Raw genomic sequence first — 23,809 nt, 5'->3', positions numbered from 1 at the left:
TGCACCCATCTGACTTTGTTACTATTAAGCTCATCTGCAGTCCAGTAACGACTTTGGTTTCGTTTCCCACATTTACTTGCTATGGAAGTGCATCTCGGTAACTGGTAATTAAAAAATACAAACCACTCATTTGTACAAATTTATTTCTAATATAAATTAACAGTAATATTACATTCCTATTTTAAATAGTAAATACAGAGCTTTTTACAAACATAAAACTTGATTAATGTATTTGCAAATACAAAACTTGTACAATTTCACATTATTAACATGTTTGAAATAATCCAACCTGTACAACTGAGATATGTTTGGGGTGAGAATGGCTTTAAAAATTCCTGTGTTTTTTTTAAGCCTATCAAATAGGAACAGGATAAAAACTTCAATTGTGTTTAAAGTAGTTAAATACTTTTTTTAACAAAAATATTCTAATATATAAAAGGAATTCTAACGAAACACCTGAAAATCGAATGATTGAACTCTTTGTGTACCTCTGCGCTCCTGTCCTGTCCACGTTCCCTACTTGTCCTTGACTTCCGGAGTAAAGCTGGACTCGCCAGTGTTGGCATCTGTACACACGTCAGGCTCCAGTGGCAAAGACGGGGGCTTTTGGCGACTCCCACCTGTTTATTACAAAACAGACACCAAGTTCACCTTCACTTTCTATACTGGATAAAGAAAGAAGTAGTACAGCTCCAACTGACCTTACCATCTGACAGTCATTTAGAAACTTAAAAAACAATGCTGGATTTAAGGACTCAGTTTCTCTTTATTATATATCTGTCTTATGTAAGTGTGTATTATTTCTTTTTCTGTATACTACAGTAATCCCTCCTCCATCGCGGGGGTTGCGTTCCAGAGCCACCCGCGAAATAAGAAAATCCGCGAAGTAGAAACCATATGTTTATATGGTTATTTTTATATTGTCATGCTTGGGTCACAGATTTGCGCAGAAACACAGGAGGTTGTAGAGAGACAGGAACGTTATTCAAACACTGCAAACAAACATTTGTCTCTTTTTCAAAAGTTTAAACTGTGGTCCATGACAAGACAGAGATGACAGTTCCGTCTCACAATTAAAAGAATGCAAACATATCTTCCTCTTCAAAGGAGTGTGTGTCAGGAGCAGAGACTGTCAGAAAGGCAGAGGAAAATCAGTAGGGCTGTTTGGCTTTTAAGTATGCGAAGCACCGCGGCACAAAGCTGTTGAAGGCGGCAGCTCACACCCCCTCCGTCAGGAGCAGGGAGAGAGAGAGAGAGAGCGAGAGAGAGACAGATAAAAACAAGCAAGCAAAAATCAATACGTGCCCTTCGAGCTTTTAAGTATGCGAAGCACCGTGCAGCATGTCGCTTCAGGAAGCAGCTGCACACAGAAGGTAGCAACGTGAAGATAATCTTTCAGCATTTTTAGACGAGCGTCCGTATCGTCTAGGTGTGCGAACAGCCCCCCTGCTCAATCCCCCTACGTCAGGATCAGAGAAAGTCAGCGCAAGAGAAAGAGAAATGTAAGTTGGGTAGCTTCTCAGCCATCTGCCAATAGCGTCCCTTGTATGAAATCAACTGGGCAAACCAACTGAGGAAGCATGTACCAGAAATTAAAAGACCCAATGTCCGCAGAAACCCGCGAAGCAGCGAAAAATCCGCGATATATATTTAAATATGCTTACATATAAAATCCGCGATATATATTTAAATATGCTTACATATAAAATCCGCGATATATATTTAAATATGCTTACATATAAAATCCGCGATGGAGTGAATACGCGAAAGGCGAAGCGCGATATAGCGAGGGATTACTGTATTTATGAATTCTTCTTATTTGAATTTGTTTTTCTTTGACCTCTCGTAAAGCACTTTGAGCTGCTGTGCATCACTTGCATGAAAATGTGCTACATAAATGTAATTGTTGTATGTGGTGTCTACATATGAATGACGAGTTAACTCTGTGCCCGCGACTAAGTGGTGCATCAGAATGGTGGTAAAGGGGCTGACGATATACTTGAGTAATGGCAGATAAAACAACCCAATATCAACCCAGAAAAAGAAAGTTTGTGTCGGTCATTAATGGCAACTAAACTTTAAATTATTGTTTTAAATTTCATTTATTTTATGGCTTTTGCAAATATTTTAGTTGCAGTCTGGAGCCCTGGCATTGCTTGTACAATAATCTGGATGCTCATTTTGACTGTCTGCACAAAACACAGCTTTAACTTTTGATTTTTTTATTGTTTAAGGGCCTCTGAACTTCACCTCACCCTGGCAACAGTGCCAGGCTCTAGGATTATCAACCAGCACATTAGTCGGTAAAGCCCTGAACACCACTTTGATCCCACTCTGGCCATAAACGGGAAAGAATGGCGGCTCTCACACGGTAATCTCAGTAAATGCAAATTTACAAATGTCACTCATTACTGTGCTCCCTCTTTTATTATCCTGCTAATGTACTTTAATTGAAAGTGTGCTGATTAGTGTTTTCCTGTTCATAACTCCTAAGGCAGCCACCATCACCACATTTCATCTTTTATACCTTATTGAGTTTATTTTAACTTAACTGATTTTAGCCAGGAATGAAAATACACATTCACTGTTAAGACAATTGATGTTAAATGACTTTGTTAATGAAATAATGATCAAAATTTGGTGTCATTTGTCCACTCACCTGTTGAAAGCTGTATCGATTTACTGTAGCCAGCAGCTGATGACATTGCTTGGCCCAAAGCCTGGTTTGAGCCCAGAGGCTGCTGTAATGTCAAGGGTTTACTAGAAGAAGTATTTCTTTGCTTTGATTTCATATCTTTGGCTGGCTTAGTCCAAACAAGGTTCTCTCCAACCTGAAGAGCTGCTCCCATCTTCTGAGCCATTTCAATCATCTAACAAACAGAAAATTGGTCCAATTTTTTTTGAGGACAATTCACATTAGTTGAGAAGAATACAAAACCAGACATTCAGTTTACTGGTTATAATCCAGTTGTACCAAAGTTGTCCTGTTGCCCCTTTTACCTTTCTCTTTACGTCATCTTAACCTGATTTTCCTCACCACATTATTTTTAACACCACAAAGATCACTGCTGGCAAACATTCAAGCTGTACGTCAAATGTCACATATCAACAACATTCACATTTCAGTCCCATCCCAACTCAGCAAGAAAACAGGTAACTTATTTCATAGGTAAACTGGGAGAAGTGGGCAAAAGGCAAAAGAAAAGAAAAATAAACCAAAGCAACCAGAAACCAGATGAGAGGTAATAATCCACAAACTTGGACAAACCAAGAAGTAGAAGAGGCTGACTGTTATACAAGCTTGTGAAATCACACCATGCATGACCCCTGATGTCACCACCAGCAGTCACCAGCACGAAAGTTCCAAAATGTCTGTTTCTATAAAACAAATAAGGTGGAGCCACAGGATAACGAGAAAAAAAATTAGCTCACATAAGTAAAGATGCATTCAAACAAAAATATGACCATTGGATTCCTGAGTCACAAAACCCCCCAAAAGGATGTCTAAAATATTTTTTAGAGACGCAGGAATGGTTTAGAAAATTAAATCAAATCTTGAAAATACTTACTATCTCTAGCTACTGTTGTGTTGACTGCAGACATGCATTAAAAGAGATAATTAAAATTACACTGGCAAAGAATTCAGACTAATACTATATTATAAAGCAATGATTTCTTAGGTGAACTGACTTCATAGTGGAATGTAACATTACAGTTGTGAATTATCCTCGTAACCCTGAACTGTATCAGCAAATTAGAAAATGAATAGAGAGGTGGCTATACTCAATACACTGTTAACTATTTAAGCCGGCTGAGTAATACATAACTGAGTCGGAGGGCATGCCACACTTAATCACTGAAGTTTCTGGATCTCAATAACAATAATCATCATAATAATTCTTCACATTTATCTAGAGCTTTTCTCACTACTCAAAACGCTCTCCATGCAGGGAGGACCCGGGACCCAAACCCATGACCACTACCACTGCTCCACCTGCATGGTTACACTTTCAAAGTGCCAGATTACATAACTCATAACTTCTCATTACAATTTCAAATTTCCGAAGTATTTCATATTTGCCACAGGAAAATTAATGCGCTGCCTGACAGTGGCCAGCTGAATGTTTACCATGTATGGTGTGTTTAGCCAGTCTTGGCCGGTCTTTCTCCATTTTTTTTTTTATTCTATTGTGGTATGACAAACATAACCCAGCCACAGGGGATGCACAAACCAGTGTGTGTTTCTTTGGGCCGGGCCCAAGCCCGGATAAATGGGGATGGTTAGGTCAGGAAGGGCATCCGATGTAAAATTTTGCCAAATCAATATGCGGACAACAATACAAATTTCCATACCGGATCGGTCGAGCCCCGGGTTAACAACGACCGCTACCAGTACTGTTAGCCAACAGGGTGCTGGAGGAAATTGGGCTACTGTTGGCCAAAGAAGAAGAAGGAGAAGATGAGGGAGAAGACGTGTCTGGAGGCAGGAGGAGAGGAGGAAAGTAAAGAGAGTGGAACTGAGGGTAGGAACTTTGAATGTTGGCAGTATGACTGGTAAGGGGAGAGAGTTAGCAGATGTGATGGTGAGAAGGAAGGTTGATATATTGTGTGTGCAAGAGACTAAATGGAAGGAGAGTAAGGCCAGGTGCACCGGAGGTGGATTCAAATTGTTCTATCATGGTGTGGATGGGAGGAGAAATGGGGTAGGAGTTATTCTGAAGGAACAGTATGTCAAGAGTGTTTTGGAGGTGAAAAGAGTGTCAGACAGAGTAATGAATATGAAGCTGGAAACTGGAGGTGTGATGAAGAATGTTGTTGGTGCATATGCACTGTAAGTTGGGTGTGCAATGGGTGAGAAAGAAGATTTTTGGAGTGAGTTGGATGAAGTGATGAACAGTGTACCCAAGGGACAGAAAGTGGTGATTAGAGCGGATTTCAATGGACATGTTGGTGAAGGGAACAGTGGAGACAAGGAGGTGATGGGTAGGTATGGTGTCACAGAGAGGAATGAAAAAGGTCAGAGGACAGTGGATTTTGCCAAAAGGATGGACATGGCTGTGGTGAATACGTATTTTAAGAAGAGGGAGGAACATAGGGTTACGTACAAGAGTGGAGGAAGATGCACACAGGTGGATTACATCCTATGCAAAAGAGTTGATCTGAAGGAGATTGAAGACTGCAAAGTGGTGGCAGGGGAAAAGTGTAGTTAAGCAGAATAGGATGGTGGTCTGTAGGATGACGTTGGAGATAAAGAAGAGGAAGAGAGTGAGGACAGAGCCAACGATCAAATGATGGAAGTTAAAAAAGGAAGACTGCAAGGTTGAGTTAGGGAGGAGGTGACACAGGCACTGGGTGACAGTGAAGAGTTACCAGACAGCTGGATGAAAAATGGAAAGGCCGTTGGTCCAGATGACATACCTATGGAAGCATGGAGGTGTTTAGGAGAGATGGCGGTGGAGTTTTTAACCAGATTGTTTAATGGAATCTTGGAAAGTGAGAGGATGCCTAAGGAGTGGAGAAGAAATGTACTAGGGCCGATATTTAAGAATAAGGGGGATGTGCAGGACTGCAGTAACTACAGGGGAATAAAACTGATGCGCCACAGCATGAAGTTATGGGAAAGAGTAGTGGAAGCTATGTTAAGAAGTGAGGTGATGATTAGTGAGCAGTAGTATGGTTTCATGACAAGAAAGAGCACCACAGATGCAATGTTTGCTCTGAGGATGTTGATGGAGAAGTTTAGAGAAGGCCAGAAGGAGTTGCATTGCGTCTTTGTGGACCTGGAGAAAGCCATATGACAGGGTGCCTTGAGAGGAGCTGTGGTATTGTATGAGGAAGCTGGGAGTGGCAGAGAAGTACATAAGAGTTGTACAGGATATGTACGAGAGAAGTGTGACTGTGGTGAGGTCTGCGGTAGGAGTGACGGATGCATTCAAGTTAGAGGTGGGATTACATCAGGGATCAGCTCTGAGCCCTTTCTTATTTGTAATGGTGATGGACAGGTTGACAGACGAGATTAGACAGGAGTCCCCGTGGACTATGATGTTTGCTGATGACATTGTGATCTGTAGCGATAGTAGGGAGCATGTTGAGATCTCCTCTAGAGAGGAGAGGAATGAAGGTTAGTAGGAACAAGACAGAATACATGTGTGTAAATGAGAGGGAGGTCAGTGGAATGGTGAGGATACAGGGAGTAGAGTTGGCGAAGGTGGATGAGTTTAAATACTTGAGATCAACAGTACAGAGTAATGGGGATTGTGGAAGAGAGGTGAAGAAGAGAGTGCAGGCAGGGTGGAGAAGAGTGTCAGGAATAATTTGTGACAGACGGATATCAGCAAGAGTGAAAGGGAAGGTCTACAGGACAGTAGTGAGACCAGCTGTGTTATATGGGTTGGAGACGGTGGCACTGACCAGAAACAGGAGACGGAACTGGAGGTAGCAGAGTTAAAGATGCTAAGATTTGCACTAGGTGTGGCGAGGATGGATAGGATTAGAAATGAGCACATTAGAGGGTCAGCTTTAGTTGGATGGTTGGGAGACAAAGTCAGAAAGGTGAGATTGCGTTGGTTTGGACATGTGCAGAGGACAGATGCTGGGTATATTGGGAGAATGATGCTAAGGATAGAGCTGCCAGGCAAGAGAAAAAGAGGAAGGCCTAAGAGAAGGTTTATGGATGTGGTGAGAGAGGACATGTAGGTGATAGGTGTAACAGAACAAGATGCAGAAGACAGAAAGATATGGAAGAAGATGATCCGCTGTGGCGACCCCAAACGGAAGCAGCCGAAAGAAGAAGTGGTATGACAAACATTGCACACTGGACAGACAGGCCTAGTCTTCTGTTTACGTAGACCAGTCTTCCTCCTTTCCTTCTTGTTGCGTTGTATGCATTGTACTTCTGGTTGAGCGCTCATTGGTTGTCAATTCTGACACATACAGGAGCCCACCTATTGACAATTTTAGTGTCACGAGTCTCTGACTGTGTCACTGGGGACATAACACTACATGACTAGAGGTCACAGGCACACGTCACTACTTGCCATTACTACAATCATGTAATGAAGGCAACAACTGAAAAATCACTGGAGAACATAAGTAGTTTGACACATACAGGAGATGTATCTATACTGTGTGAAACAAATAAATAGCATTATCTGCCTGCTTTCAAGACTTTAGTTGGCTTGTAATTTCCACAATACCTGAAAACTGGATGAGCACCAAGACATGTGAGAATTTTGCCAGCGGATCTCAAAAAATGTATGTAATTTTGTCCTCAAACTTTCTCAATGTCTATTCCTTTTCACCTATCTGTTGTCTGGAACAGGAAATTCAAATACAAAGTTACAAAGGAATTTACAGGAAAGGTCAGATTTTGTGTATAAGGTGAAAAACAAAATACCTTTTGCAGTGCTAAAGAGGAAATTGTTTTTTCATGGCCTCGTTTCAGCATTTAAACTGGCTAGGTGATAAATGGTGGTGGCACCAGAAATCATTTAAATGTATTTTTACTTAAAAGAGCTGAATTCTCAAGGGAATGAGCATATTCTGTTGGCGGTACAAATATGCCATGCAACTTCTCACACATCTTTCATTGTTGTTTCCAGGGTTAGAGAGACTCATTTTACATTTAAAACCTTTTTCTCTGTTTTCTGCTCCATATTTTCCACTGTAAAGCCACCTGTGATGCTCGACTGAAGGTGGGTGCCCCAGCTGCCCTGCATTGAATCCTCTGGGATGAAGCCTGGAAACAATGAGGAAGGACTTAACATTTATAAATGCCTGATGGGCCTTGGCAGTCTTTTGGCCTTTGAATTCCTTTTTGAATTCATTTTGTATTTTTCTCCATATTTGGTTTTTCTGTCCTCTCAGTTCTCTGACCTTATAATTGTACTCATATTTACAGACTTAGACAACAATACTATATAGAAGGACTACTACTAATTCTACCATTCAACTAATTATATATCTCTTTTATGTAAGCCTGCATTGTTTATTTTTTGTTATTTTAATCATTATTATTCTTAACTAAATGAATTTGCCTTTCTTTTTGTGTAATGCTTCCTTTGAGCTATATCCTGTGTTCAAAAATGTGCTTTAGAAATATCTGTTGTTGTAAAACAGAAGAAAGGTCCTACACATTGTTCCAGCTTCATTTCACCATTATTGAGAATTGCCAACTTAAAAGTAGCTGAACCATCTTAAACATGTTCATAATCCAATTTCTTTCCTTTTGTTTATGGCTTCACCAAAACATTACATCATGCGATTTAAAACATCAACCTATCTTGTGTGAAAATGTTGTCGGCTGTGTTCTCTCATTCAGACTTTTCTTCTTATTAACACATTTAATCGATTTAATCGATACTGAGAAAACAAACACTCATTCACTGACCTCTGGGTCAAACTCAGTGTTGTTACTGCTCTCCTTGATTTTATTCACTCTCCTCTCCATTTCCTGATATTGCTGTAGAGCTCCTTTTTTATCACCCTGGTTATACAATAGGATGGCATAGTTGAGATTGACCAAGGGATTAAATCTACGTGGAAAGAAACACAGCAGTAGAATAAGAAACATTCAGATGAGAATTGCTTATTCAAAATTACAACAGTTCTATTAATTCTTTAGAAATAGTGAATGAACACTTAATGAATGAATTAATATATCTTCATTACTTTCTGCTATAACTAATTTTTTCTCTCAAAGAAAATCTGGCATGAAATGCATTATAAAGACCTCTTTCAGTCCTGGCAAAGCCGGGTGGAGCTCTGCCAGGCCTTTCTTCTGATGTGACCAAACAAGCACACTTTTTTTTTTTATTTAGGCTAAAACCAGAAATATCTAAACCATTAAAATGCCAAACATGATCTCAATACGTTTGATCAAAACAAACATGAAAATGAGGATATGGTCACTAACCTGCTGGGTTAAAGCAGGATTAAAAACTGAACGGGTTGTTCACTGCATTTTTATCACATATTTAAATTTTATGTATCTGCTGAATAGAAAATGTAGCAGATCTGTCATTGATTTTATTTTCACAGCAGTGAAACACGTAACTTCCATGGGATTTTCTCCAATCTGTGGACAACCGCCTCATAGAAAAGGACCAGGCCTGGGATTTGAAACCAAGCTAGAAGATCCCTGAGGGAACAACATTGCCAACTGTGCCACTGAAATGCCCGTGTAATATCTAAAGAAGTGCTGAATAGTTTCAGAATTATTTCAAATTACTACAAAGGATTCTTTAAAACGTTAAATTAATTAATTTAGCTTTAAACAGAAAAAGTATACAAATACTTACAACTCTAGGCTTACAGCCTGTTCATATGACCTCTTGGCATTTTCTATATCTTCTAGGTTAGTCAGTGCAACTGTCAATTTAAACAAAGAGACATGCACTTTATATTTATTATTATTACGTTGACATTTTATGAAGAATGCCTTCAGATGATTAGAAAAAAAATCTTCATTTATCGTCAGTTAGCAGCAACTACATGGGAACAGACAGCACAGAGGACAGTAAACAATCAGCACAAGGCTAAAACAGAAGGTCAAGAAGAATATAAAAAATGGTGACACATAATTAAAGAAACAATTTAAGATCTAAATGTAATGGAGAATAACATAATGAAGAATTTTGATAAATAAGATACTATAGAACAGGGGTGGGCAACGTCGGTCCTCGAGAGCTGCAGTGGCTACAGGTTTTCATTCCGACCGAATTGCTTAATAAGAAACCAATCCTTGTCAATCTCAGACCTTATATAATTTTATGGCTTGTTCCTCTGCAATGTAAGGTCTTATATTGTAGGATATCATCCAAATGACTTGAAGCTTAAAATGGATAATTTTCAGTCTGTCACATTTTTCTATTAAGAGTTTTATTAAATCAAACAATGCATGATGAACACACACACATATAATTACAAATAAGCTAGCTAGAGAACTGCTGGCTGCTTTGTCATTTACATCTTATTGCTAAGAAGGAGCCATTAAAACACTGAATGCAGCAGTTTAAGATTGAAATAAGAGTGGAGAAACTTAACAAGCGAGACCATGAAAATGAAGCATCAATAGGTCACTTAAGCAATAAGTGCGCCATTGGCAATAATTGACTTCTTATTAAGAAACTGGGCTGGATCAAAAACCTGCAGCCACTGTGGCTCTCCAGGACCGACATTACCCCCACTTGCTATAGAACAATAAACAGGACTCAAACAGTATGGTGATACAGCGATTAATTAGAGCTGCTGATCTGCACTTTCAGAAAACTTGAGTTTGATTCTCAGCTCAGCTGCTGCCTGTGTGTGTGTCCTTTATGTGTGCATCAGCAACCCCCTCATATCTCAAAGCCTTGCATGTTAGATTTATTGTGACCGTAAACAGGCCTGACGCGAGGGGGTGCAAGTGTATGAATAGATGAGCACCGAGATGGCATTCCCAGCCAGGGTTGGCTTACACTTTGTGACCACTGCTCTCAGAATACGTGAATTAGGGAAATGGACAAAAGAAACATATTGTGAAGTGGTCGGAAAGAACCTGAATACTACAAATGGTGATAACACTTACAACCTGTAGAGGTAGTCTGCTGATTTTTATTCATCTCTATGCATTTTACAATCTCTGTAATAATTCTGCATGTTGTACAAGAGTAAAATTACTATCTTGTAGTTTTTTGTTTTTTTTATACTACAGATAGCCATAACATAAGGACACCAAAAAGGCTGGAGTTTTTGTTATCTTACCTTACACTGTATTATCATTTGCTTACACTCTCACTGAAAGCCCTGAATTACCAAGAATATAATTAAAAATGTGAAAGGGACCATATGACTACACCTCTCATTAATATAAATGTACAACTGTGCCCCTTTTCGCTATATGCCGGCACAAGTCTTTTGTGTCAGCTGAAAACCAGATGTCCAACAAAAGAGAAAACAGTGGTGAAGATCCATCATGGGGTGAGGTCAACTAGCAGTGATGTGACAGGAGACAATTCAAAGGCTACTAGCTGAACAGACACTTAAATCATTTTTCCAGTATTTTTTCCACTAATATTCCTCACACTGAGTCAACTGCACCTTCAATTTTGTTGTTCCTTTGTAAAAGTGACAATGACAATAAAGATCTATCTATCTATCTATTTTTGTTCCATTTTCATAATTTCAAAATGAGACTAAAGTACAGAATGGCAGCTTTTATTTCTAAGCACTGTTTTACATAAATGTAATTGGAAAATAAATGACACTTGTTTTGGCTACATTTAGTATTTGGTCACATATCCTTTACACACAATAACTGCCCCAAATCTGTGAGCCATTGACATTACTAGACTCTTGATAACTTCAATTGGCAGGCTGTGCCAAGCCTTTATGGGGGGCTCTTGCAGTTAATGTTTGTTTTGGGACTTTTATGACATTTTAGCATTTCAAGAGGTGAAATGCATTCTCATTGGGTTTACATCAGGAGACTGACTTGGTCACTCTATAAATTTCCAAATTTTCTTTCTGGTAAAAACCCCCTGATTAGGCAGGCAGTATGTTTCAGGTCGTTGTCCTGGGTATCCGTCAATAAGGGCGCGCACATAAAGGCGACCTTCAAAAGGGCGACCTCAATTGGGCGCGGCGAATAAAACCGCACATAAATAAAAGCGATCTTCAAAAGGGCGACCTCAATTGAGCGCCGAATAAAGGCGCGCGTAAATAAAGGAGTGCTTCAAAAGGGTGACGTCAATTGGGCGCAGCGAATAAAGGCAAACGCAACAAAATTACAGAAAATTTATTAGATAAAGGCAATGATTGAACGTATAAAAAGGTGAAAGCAAGAATATAAAAACATCCAATTAATTAATGCATGAACTTCTAACGAACTACTTCTAAAGCTCTCTATATTTCCTTGTTTTCAAAATTACAGAAAATTAGATTAAGGCAATGACTGAATATATAAAAAGGTGAAAGCAAGTTACACTTGAAGCTGTAGATTATGTGCAATGCCACGTAGATATTCGAGATGCGGTCTATTAGCATAATCAAGGACAATTAATTTAATTCGCTCCGAAGGTCATCCTTTTGAAGCGCTCCTTTATTTGCGCGCGCATTTATTCGGCGCTCAATTTAGGTCGCCCCTTTGAAGATCGCTTTTATTTATGTGCGCTTTTGTTCTCCGCGCCCAATTGAGGTCGCCCTTTTGAAGGTCGCCTTTTTGTGCGCGCCCTTATTGAATAGAACCGCTGTCCTGCTGTATTATATAAACCTTCATTTAGTTAGCTTGGAGGTGTTTGTTTAGATTTGAGAAGACCCTGCTCTTACTATCAATAAAGACTGTTGAGCCTTAAATGTCAATCTTTACCTCATTTGCCCATAATGCTTTGTTTCAGAACCATTCTGACTCATCTTTGCCTTTCTACTGTTGATGATGACGAGAGTTTTTGCATCTTGTAGTGCAGCTTCTGTTTTTTTTCTCTTTAATCCTTCTGTGAATGTGGACAACTGACACTTTCATCCCTACAGCCTGTAGATTGGCTTTGGATGTTACTGTTGACTTTCTTTTCACAGGTCAAACAATCCTGTCATCAACTGCAGTGGTCTTACTGGGATGACCTGCTTATTTCAAATTGCATACACCTCCAATGGTTTCTTGCTTTTTCAAAAATTTCCATACTGTTGATTTGGGAATGCTCATTTGTTCACCATTGGTTCTGATGGGTATTTGCTTTAATCAAATTCTCAAAATTCCTTGCTTTTCAATTATAGTCCATTCCCTAGTTTTCATCTTGTTTTTTGCATCTTTGATATGAACATCAGACCACAAATGCAAACTCAAATGGCTACGCCCAGCCCGACACACTCAAAGCTCTTATATGTATCAGCATTTAGAATCACCTCTCAGTTATTTGTCCCAATACTTCTGGAGGACTAAATACAACATATGTCCCTTTTTCAATAGTGGGTAACACTCTTTAGTTTAGGTACTGCAAAAATCCATCTATTACTCATTTACTGTTGGGAAATAAGACCTTAACAAAGGCTTCTTCTGGTGTTCACTTGACTGAGGCTTTGTAAGTGTCATGGTTAGTCATCTGTGCCATGTGGCCTACTAAGATCACTTCCCTTTGGAACCATCAGAAGTGGCTTAAGGCAGACCCATTTTTTGATATTGCATACTTCAATATAAGACTTGTAAATCCTTCATATTCATCAGTAATTTTACCAGCATATCAAATGGCACACTGCACAGGTATGAATAGCCACTTTGTAAGTGTTATGAACACCAGGAGAAGCCTTTGTTAAGGTCCTGTTACGTAACAGTAAATGAGTAACAGCTGCAATTTTGCATACTGAAACTGTTACCTGATGTTGTTTGTGTTATACAGTATATAAAACATTGCCCAGAAACAAAAGCCAACATTCTGTACATTAGTCTCATATTCATCTTTTCACCTAGAACACTTTATGAATATGTAACAAAACAAAAGCCCATATTACCTCATTGTCCCAGCATTTTTGCTTCTCACATCCTCTTCTAACAAGTTTCAGCAAACACTTGCAGTAAAGCCAACAGGCAGTTTACTAACCTGACTCCACAGTACCTCACAGAATGCTTGTGTTTTTTGCATCAAGCTTGCAAGTGAAAATGGCTGTAAGTTCAAGTAAGAACACTAAACCTAAATACAGCAGTAAAACAATTACCAGCCAAGAGCACGTAGAGTTCTCCCATTTTTGGTTGTAGATTGATTGCAGCGCTTAAAAAATGAAAGGCAGAGGCATACTGCTGCATGGTCAGGTGGACTAGACCGAGGTTATAAAGAATCTTCCAGTCAAAAGGTGCCAGATAATTTGCCCTTTTTAAACAGCTGATTGCCTACAAAGCAAGCAATTTGAAATATGCCTATTAAAACATATTCAAAACATTTGATAAAAGTAAAACAAAAAGGATATTTACTTTTTTAGTAAACAAAAATATTGTAAAAAAATTTAGTATTAACCCTTCTTGAATCATGCTACAATTTTAATATTTCCATCAATAAATATGATTTATTGTAGCTGAACACTCACTCCTAAACTTTTCCACTCATTTGTTAATGCTTTTTTGCGACTACCAGTGCTAACACTCTTCTGGTAATGTCAGAGAGTTTATTTTATTTCCTTCTGATCACAAAAATCTGACCAGAGCATGTTCTTTAATGGCACACAGCCATCACTGTACAGTATACACTAACTGCAGAATATAGGCAAAGTATGGCTATGCTCATAAATTTACATACCCTGGCAGAATTTGTAGGATGTGTCCCATACTTTAAAGAAAAGACTGATCAGGCAAAAAGGCATTTCATTTACCTTTAATGGAATCCAAATCTACTCTCTATATATAAAATCCTAAGCCTAAAAGTCCAACGATTTTGTGCAACAATTTTATGTAATGTTTTTATGTCACGTTTTTTGTCATGCTTTAAATCAAGCTTATTTTAAAACCTACATATATATGCTTGGCATCATTCTTTTCAGAATTTATCAAACTTTAATGTGATGTTGTTACATTTTCAGATTCTTATTTCGTTTTTAAATTATAAACTAAAAAACATCAAGGACTCGCGTCCCGCGAGATGAGACTTTGCTCCAAAAGATTTAACCACTCCCAGGGCCGGAAATAAAAGACAAAGAGTAGGACAGCTGCTGTACAGGCTTGTAAATGTTTGAAGTGTCACATGGTATGGTGGCAGCAGCAAGCCAGCAGCTGATCGAGCAAAGAGGAGGTGTAAAAAAAAAAAAAAAACAAAACTATTTGCTTCCCATTGTATCACCGTTTAAGAGGGGGTTTCGGAGGAGCAACCACATCTCCTTGAGGTGCGTTCAGTCACCCTCTTCACAATGCTAGCGGCAGAGACGTGAAGTGGCTGGCACGTAGCACAGGCCAAGGGAGTTGGTGAGCAAAGCAAGCAGGGGGCAAACCCCCTAGGTAAACTATAAGGCATCACAGAACAGCACAACCATTAATCAAAACATAGTAATAAAGGAAAATAATGAGATGGTCCCTGTTCAAAAATTTGCATACCTTTAGATCTAGTACTGTTTACTGCCCCCTTTAGCCTCAGTGATGGCATGCTGTTTTTGTGACAGTTGTGGATGAGATGAGGCCCTTGGTTTTGTCAGGTGGTAGAGCTGCCCCTTCTTGGCGAAAAGCCTCCAGGTCCTGTAAATTCTTGGATTGTCTTACATGAACTGCACGTCTGAGATCCCCCAAAGTGGCTCAATGAAACTGAGGTCAGAAGACTGTGATGGCCACTCTGGCACCTTCACTTTTTTCTGCTTTAGCCACTGAAAGTTCATCTTGGCCTTATGTTTTGGATCATTTTCTTGTTGGATGATCCAATTGCGTCCCATGCACAGCTTCAGGACCAATGAATGCAAGTTGTCCTCTCAATATACAGTTAGGTCCATAAATATTTGGACAGAGACAACTTTTTTCTAATTTTGGTTCTCTACATTACCACAATGAATTTTAAATGAAACAACTCAGATGCAGTTGAAGTGCAGACTTTCAGCTTTAATTCAGTGGGGTGAACAAAACGATTGCATAAAAATGTGAGGCAACTAAAGCATTTTTTTTTAACACAATCCCTTCATTTCAGGGGCTCAAAAGTAATTGGACAAATTAAATAACTGGAAATAAAATGTTCATTTCTAATACTTGGTTGAAAACCCTTTGCTGGCAATGATAGCCTGAAGTCTTGAACTCCTGGACATCACCAGATGCTGGGTTTCCTCCTTTTTAATGCTCTGCCAGGCCTTTACTGCAGCGGCTTTCAGTTGCTGTTTGTTTGTGGGCCTTTCTGTCTGAAGTTTAGTCTTCAACAAGTGAAATGCATGCTCAACTGGGTTAAGATCAGGTGACTGACTTGGCTATTCAAGAATTTTCCACTTCTTTGCTTTAATAAACTCCTGGGTTGCTTTGGCTGTATGTTTTGGGTCATTGTCCATCTGTATCATGAAACGCCGCTCAATCAATTTGACTGCATTTAGCTGGATTTGAGCAGACAGTATGTCTCTGAACACCTCAGAATTCATCTGGCTGCTTCTGTCCTGTGTCACATCATCAATAAACACTAGTGTCCCAGTGCCACTGGCAGCCATGCACGCCCAAGCCATCACACTGCCTCCACCGTGTTTTACAGATGATGTGGTATGCTTTGGATAATGAGCTGTTCCACTCCTTCTCCATACTTTTTTCTTGCCATCATTCTGGTAGAGGTTGATCTTGGTTTCATCTGTCCAAAGAATGTTTTTCCAGAACTGTGCTGGCTTTTTTAGATGTTCTTTAGCAAAGTCCAATCTAGCCTTTCTATTCTTGAGGCTTATGAGTGGCTTGCACCTTGCAGTGCACCCTCTGTATTTACTTTCATGCAGTCTCTCTTTATGGTAGACTTGGATATTGATACGCCTAACCCCTGGAGAGTGTTGTTCACTTGGTTGGCTGTTGTGAAGGGGTTTCTCTTCACCATGGAAATGATTCTGCGATCATCCACCACTGTTGTCTTCCGTGGACGTCCAGGTCTTTTTGTGTTGCTGAGTTCACCAGTGCTTGCTTTCTTTCTCAGGATGTACCAAACTGTAGATTTTGCCACTCGTAATATTGTAGCAATTTCTCTGATGGTTTTTTCTGTTTTCGCAGCTTAAGGATGGCTTCTTTCACCTGCATGGAGAGCTTCTTTGACCGCATGTTGTCTGTTCACAGCAAAATCTTCCACATGCAAGAACCACACCTCAAATCAACTCCAGGCCTTTTATCTGCTTAATTGATAATGACATTACGACGGACTTGCCCACACCTGCCCATGAAATAGCCTTTGAGTCAATTGTCCAATTACTTTTGAGCCCCTGAAATGAAGGGATTGTGTTAAAAAATGCTTTAGTTGCCTCACATTTTTATGCAATCATTTTGTTCACCCCACTGAATTAAAGCTGAAAGTCGGCACTTCAACTGCATCTGAGTTGTTTCATTTAAAATTCATTGTGGTAATGTAGAGAACCAAAATTAGAAAAAAGTTGTCTCTGTCCAAATATTTATGGACCTAACTATTTTCTGGAGACATGCTGCATTCATCTTGCCATTAATTTTAAGTACGTTACCTGTACTGCTGCAGCTCACACACCCCCAGAACATCAGACATTCACCTCCATGCTTTACAGTAGGGATGGTATACTTTTTGTTGCATCCTCTCCAAACAGTGTTTATGGTTGTGACCATCAAGTTCAATTTTGGTCTCATCACTACAAAGGACTTTGTTCCAGAAGTTCTGAGGCTTGTCTAGATGCTGTTTGGCAAATTGTAAGTGGGCTGTTTTGTGGCACTGGCACAGTAAAAGCTTTTTTTTCTTGCAACTCAACTGTGCAGCCCTTTTTTGTTCAAGTACCTCCTTATTGTGCATCTTGAAAGAGCAACACCACGTGTTTGCAGAGAAGCCTGTATCTCAGCTGAAGTGGCTTGTGGGTTTTTCTTAGCAGCTTGACAAATGATCATGGCGGTTGTGCCTGAAATCTCGGTTGATCTACCTGACCTTGGCTTGATAACATCACAGCCTCTAATTTTCTATTTTTTTTAGTCAGAGTGAGCACTACGGACAGGCATTTTCAGATCTCTGGATATCTCTTTATATCCTTTTACTAAATTTATACACATCAGCAACCTTTTCTCGTAGGGCCTTTGACAGTTCTTTTGCTTTCCTCATGGTCTGGTATCCATCAAAGTCAGTGCAACTCTGCATATTTTTAAATTGACTATTTATACATAGACACAGATTACAGGTGTGGACACTCTCCTTAATTACCTTAATTTGAACCTGCGTGTGTCAGCTTGTGTGTATCTTATCAGTACCAACATTCAAGGGTAGGTAAAGTTTTGATCAGGCCCATTTGGGTAACTTCACTTATCATTTTAATTTAAAAAGGGCACACATAATTACATGATAATAAATTACCTCACCTGAGCACACTCCCTAATTAAAAGGGATGCTTTCGCAATAATTACTTGTATTTTCCAAACAATGGCCAATATTTCACAAATTTTGCAAAGGTATGTAAACTTATGAGCACAACTTCATATCTAAACTTATGGAGAAATGAAGACACTACAAGTTTGCCAAATTCACTTCAGGAATACACACTAACATTACAGATTTATTTTGCTTTAAGTCTGACTTTGCAATTTCATTTACTCAACTTTAAATCTCCACTGGTTACTGTAGAATTTGCAACAGAATGATGATAAGGAATATTTAAACTAGTAAAGTAGAAAACTGTAAATGCTTTAAGATTTTAAGCACTTCCATCACATATCCATCTGTCCCACTCTGCCACTTACTGCCACATATTTTTTCTTTCCAAAGAAGCACATTCCAATGTTATTCCAAAGTGGGGGACTTTCTGGAACCGAATAAGCAGCCACTCTGTATTTCGTCATAGCCACGTCAAAGTCTCCATGAGTCTGCATCATACTGCCTGCTGCAAGAATTGCCTAAATAGGTTGACATACGTTAAATGTAGTATATACTTAAAAAAATCATGGTACTTATATCACAATTATTGCATTCACATGCAGAATTTTATATACAAATGTACTGCACACAAATAAAAAGGAGGGCAGGGATATGACACTAAGTTGGTTGCATCAGTGAAGGCTTCACAAGTGAGTACAGTAAGGAAGAAAACATGGCTTCTCTAAACTTACCCTGTATTAACGTAATAGTCACATGACAATAAACACCAAGACAAAGCCTCAGCACTTCTTACAGACTTCTCAGTCTTTGCATCAAACAGCTACTCTGTAATTCTTAGTTACTTAAGTTTTTGCTGCTGCCTTACAGCTCCAGAGTCATCAGTTTAAATTCCAGCCTGGACACCATCTGTGTAGAGTTTGTGTGGTCGCCCCAGATCTGTGCATTTTTCTCTGAACGCTTTGTTTTCTTTTCATTCATCATCATAAAGAAGTATTATGTTAATTTGACACTCTAAATGGAGTTAGTGTGTGTGAGTGTGCCCTGTAAATGAGCACTGACATGCACTTATGTGCAGCTTTTTCTGGAAGGGGCACAGGCACTCCTTACGAAGCATCCTGGGACTTCGCAGATATCCAAGAGAGAATAGAGGTTCTTTGGTTTACTGAGCCACTCAAACATTAAACAGCTTTGGTTTTGTCTGTATTCTACAAGAAGATGACGAGAAAGACATTGCCTTTATACAGCACTTTATATAGACAGGGGAGAGCCACCAGCCACCACCAATGTGCACCATCCACCTGGATGATGTGACGACAGCCATTTAATAATAATAATAATACATTTTATTTATATAGCGCCTTTCCCATGCTCAAGGCACTTAATTTTTACACATTAGGCACATTAGTTATTAGGCGGTGAAGGGTTCAGAGAGGTGGTTAGGATAATTAGGGACCAGAATGACCAGGCCATGATGGGCAATTTAGCCAGGACATCGGGATACTCTCTACTCTTCATGAAAGATGCCCACAGAAAGTCAGAACTTCAATTTTACATCTCATCCGAAGGATGGCACCATTTTTGCAGCACTGTGTCCCCGTCACTGCATGGGGTATTGGGATCCCCACACAGACCACCAGCGGCAACCCAAGCTTTTCCTAGATGGTCTCCCATCCAAATACGGGCCAGGCCTGAACATTGCTAGTAAATTCAGAGATTTCAGATAGAGCAGGGGTAGGCAATGTCAGTCCTGGAGGGCCATAGTGGCTGCAGGTTTTTGTTCCAACCCAGTTTCTTAATTAGAAAATAATCCTTGCCAATACTTTAATTTCATGGCTTGTTAGTGGTTTAACTCTGCTATGTCAGATCATTCTCATATCCTATATTTTATTTACTTTCTAAGGATATCTTCCAAATGATTTGAAGAAATTCTCAGTCCTTCACATTTTTCTCTTAACTTTCCTTCCAAGTATTTAATTAAACCAAATAGTGCCCGGTAAATACACACAGATGTAAATGGTAACAAGCTAAATTGAGAAATGCTGGTTTCTTTTGTCAATGGCATCTTATTGCTGATAAGGAACAATTAAAAAACTGAGAATACAGCCATTTACGACTAAAATAAGCAATAGGGGTTTAAAATCTTAATGAGCGAGACAACTGAAATGAAGCACATGTGTTACTTGAGCAATAAGTGCTTCTTATTAAGCAATTGGGTTAGAACAAAAACCTGCAGCCCTCCAGGAACGACTTTGCCCACCCGTGAGAAAGAGTAAGAACAAGCAACTTAGGACAGACTTATTATATTAAGAAGAAGAACTCATTTACTCCATGGACTAAATTAAAAAGCATAATACATTCCATAGAATTCTACACTTGTAGTGTTAGCAACAATGTTACACAGACCTTAATAATAATAATAATAAAAATTTTAAGTAAAATTGAATCTGCATACGTACCTTATAGTTGCTTGGGTCATATGTTAGTGCATTCCCAAGGTGTTCAAAGGCTTTTTGATAAATACCAAGCTACAACATAAACATAAGGACATGTTAAGTGTTTAACTCCATCAATAGTTTATATTATAAATATATTTAATACACCTTTTTCTGATCACTGCACTAGATTAACTAATTCAATGCTTTTCAGTTTAAAAATCCAAATACAAGTCCATTGACTAACATTAGCTTCTCCAGGCCATGACAGTCTCGCTATGAAGCCTTTCTTGAAGGGCAGGATTTCCTTAAAATGATTACGGTAGCCATCAGCAAGCTGAAGCCTTACAGTAAAAAAATGTTAAACTCAATTGTAGTTTTATGAATTTGTAACTTAACTATGTAACATTAAATGTTCTGTTGATCAAACTGAGTTTGCCAAGAGACAAATTAATTGTTTAAAATACTGCAAATCCTTTATTGTGTGTCCATAAAGCCTCCTGCAACCTATACCATGATCTCACTAGTATTAAAACAGTGACGAAATAGTCATGTCGATAGTTTTTCATAAAAAGTACACACACAGATAGATACAGTGATCCCTCGCTATATCACGCTTCGACTTTCGCGGCTTCACTCTATCGCGATTTTTTTTCATACATGCTTACGTCACTATACATACGCTTTCTGAGAACTTTTATCTAAGCCCCACGATGGCTCCTAAACGTGCTGCTTTTTCTAAGCCTTCTGACAATGAAACTAAGCGCCGGAGGAAGATGCTTACCATCCAAGAGAAGGTGAAACTCTTGGATATGATCAAAGATGGCAATACCTTACAAAAGCCTCCTCACGCATATGAAAAGACAGCGCCAGCAACTGCCTATCAAGATGTTCTTCAGCCGCGCACCCATTTACCCACTGCCTACTCCTAGTACTCCTTCAGCGGAAGAAGACAACGACGCACCTGCTGAAGATACTACACCACCTGAAGACTCTCCTACTGAGGTCGTGCCTTCATAGGTTAGTGGTTATGTGTAAGAACTGTGTGTGTGTGTAATTAAATGTACAGTACAATAATAATAATATATTTGTAACGTCTAATATGTCTTAATTCTCTTATTTTGTCTAATATATTGGGTAATACGAGTGTAATGGTGACTAAAGGGTGTTATTTAATGTCTAGAGGGCTCTAATAATGTTAAAAAACGTATTTAGAAGGTCGTAAACAGGTTTTCTATACTCTAACTGCGAAAATATTTGATTTATAAATAAAGAATTCTACTTCGCGAAAATTCATTTATCGCGGTGGAGTCTGGAACGGATTAACCATGATAAACGAGTGTTTACTGTACTTTATTAATCCCAAGGGGAAATTCACATACTCCAACAGCAGCATACTGATACAAAAAACAATATTAAAGAGTAATAAAAATGCAGGTAAAAACAGACAATAACTTTGAATAATGTTAACGTTTACCCCCACGGATGGAATTGAAGAGTTGCATAGTTTGGGGGAGGAACGATCTCCTCAGTCTGTCAGTGGAGCAGGACGGTGACAGCAGTCTGTTGCTGAAGCTGCTCCTCTGTCTGGAGATGACACTGTTTAGTGGATGCAGTGGATTCTCCATGATTGACAGGAGCCTGCCGAGTGCCCGTCGCTCTGCCACAGATGTCAAACTGTCCAGCTCCATGCCTACAATAGAGCCCGCCTTCCTCACCAGTTTGTCCAGGCGTGAGGTGTCCCTCTTCATTATGCTGCCTCCTCAGCACACCACCACGTAGAAGAGGGCGCTTGCCAAAACCGTCTGATAGAACATTTGCAGCATCTTATTGCAGATGTTGAAGGACGCCAGTCTTCTAAGGAAGTATAATCGGCTCTGTCCTTTCTTGCACAGAGAATCAGTATTGGCAGTCCAGTCCAATTTATCATCCAGCTGCACTCCCAGGTATTCATAGGTCTGTACCCTCTGCACTCAGTCACCTCTGACGATCACGGGGTCCAGGAGGGGCCTGGTCCTCCTAAAATCCACCACCAGCTCCTTGGTTTGCTGGTGTTCAGGTGTTGGTGGTTTGAGTCGCACCATTTAACAAAGTCCTTGATTATGTTCCTATACTTCTCCTCCTGCCCACTCCTGATGCAGCCCACGGACAGCAGTGTCATCAGCGAACTTTTGCACGTGGCAGGACTCCGAGTTGTATTGGAAGTCCGATGTATATAGGCTGAACAGGACCGGAGAAAGTACAGTCCCCTGCGGCGCTCCTGTGTTGCTGACCACAATGTCAGACCTGCAGTTCCCTATTACACACAAGACTTATAAACATGTAGTCATTTTACTGAATAACATCTGTTGTACTGAATGTTGCTTTGTGTTGTTTGTTAACTACTGTATACTTTCCACTTTTGCTGCACACATTTCAATGCAGTTTGTGAGTTGAGGGGAATCACAAAGTGTGAAACTGGATATTACCATCCATTTCCTGATTCAGTTTTTTTAGTGCAATGTAATGGGAAACTAATGTAAACATCAAAAGCAACGTGTGTAATGCACAAAACAACTCTGTGCAGTCTGTTAATGGGCATTCTACAGTATGTCGGAGAGACTGAGGGGCAAAAAAACAGCCCATGAAGAAATCTTATGTGAACACAGAAGGCATTCTACCATGGAGTCACAATGGGGCCCAAGGGTTAAAAAAAAGTCATCTAGTCAAAACTGATATTCTATCTTGTAACAAAAAAAAATAAAACACGCAAAACCACTTCTGAAAATGAAAGTGTGTGTTAATAGTTAAGAGAGGACACTTTCTTTTTCAATTAACTTTACACACATTTTGACTTTTTGTTGCCAATTTTTTATTAAAACTACTGGTTTATAAGATTAATTAAGATGGTGGACACGTCAAATTCGCAAAGTGTGGTAAAGCATGAAAAGTGTAAGAACAGATTATAGAACTCCTCCGAGATGTGGTAATAAAATAATTTTTTTAAACATGCCAGCCTCTAGCATAGGCACACGCAAGAACAAAAGATGGCTGCTGTGGAGTGGACAATTATCCATATTACTAACCGAGAATGGTAAACCGGATGGCATGGACGCAGGTACACGGTGATGGGACCATGAGACGTACTGAGACGTACTGCGCAGGCGCGTACAGCGTACGTCTCATAAACCGCAAGCGAAGTCGTATCCACCGCGCACGAAGGAGTCACGGCCCAAAAACGAAAGAGCTCAACTGACGTGAATGACAAATGAAGCAACAACGCGCCCATAGCTAACGACTACCGACACAGCCACACAGACAAGAGGATTCTGCGCTGCGGCCCAGATTCAAACGGAAGAGGCTACGGAGGCCCCACAGGTCCACAAAGATAGAGTCACCATAATTTGC

At 39.6% G+C, this 23,809-nt stretch overlaps 1 protein-coding gene across 2 annotated transcripts in view; it reads right to left on the bottom strand.

Moving 5' to 3' along the window:
- Positions 1–126: 126 nt before the first annotated feature.
- bbs4 (Bardet-Biedl syndrome 4) overlaps positions 127–23,809 on the bottom strand; it is a 69,480-nt gene continuing 45,797 nt past the window's right edge. For both annotated transcript variants that reach the window (XM_028823431.2, XM_051920325.1), the window contains 7 exons: positions 20,447–20,515; positions 18,356–18,508; positions 13,687–13,858; positions 9,300–9,369; positions 8,390–8,534; positions 2,660–2,870; positions 127–620 (listed from right to left, as the gene is read on the bottom strand). In XM_028823431.2, coding sequence (XP_028679264.2) covers positions 517–620; positions 2,660–2,870; positions 8,390–8,534; positions 9,300–9,369; positions 13,687–13,858; positions 18,356–18,508; positions 20,447–20,515 — 924 coding nt within the window. In that variant the 3' untranslated portion in view covers positions 127–516. The remainder of the gene's footprint in view (positions 621–2,659; positions 2,871–8,389; positions 8,535–9,299; positions 9,370–13,686; positions 13,859–18,355; positions 18,509–20,446; positions 20,516–23,809) is intronic.

This window comes from Erpetoichthys calabaricus, chromosome 17 (genome assembly GCF_900747795.2).
Source record: "Erpetoichthys calabaricus chromosome 17, fErpCal1.3, whole genome shotgun sequence".
Taxonomy (NCBI): Eukaryota; Metazoa; Chordata; class Cladistia; order Polypteriformes; family Polypteridae; genus Erpetoichthys; species Erpetoichthys calabaricus.
The sequence above is the reverse complement of the archived record's forward strand: the minus strand, read 5'-3'. Positions and strand labels throughout refer to the sequence as shown.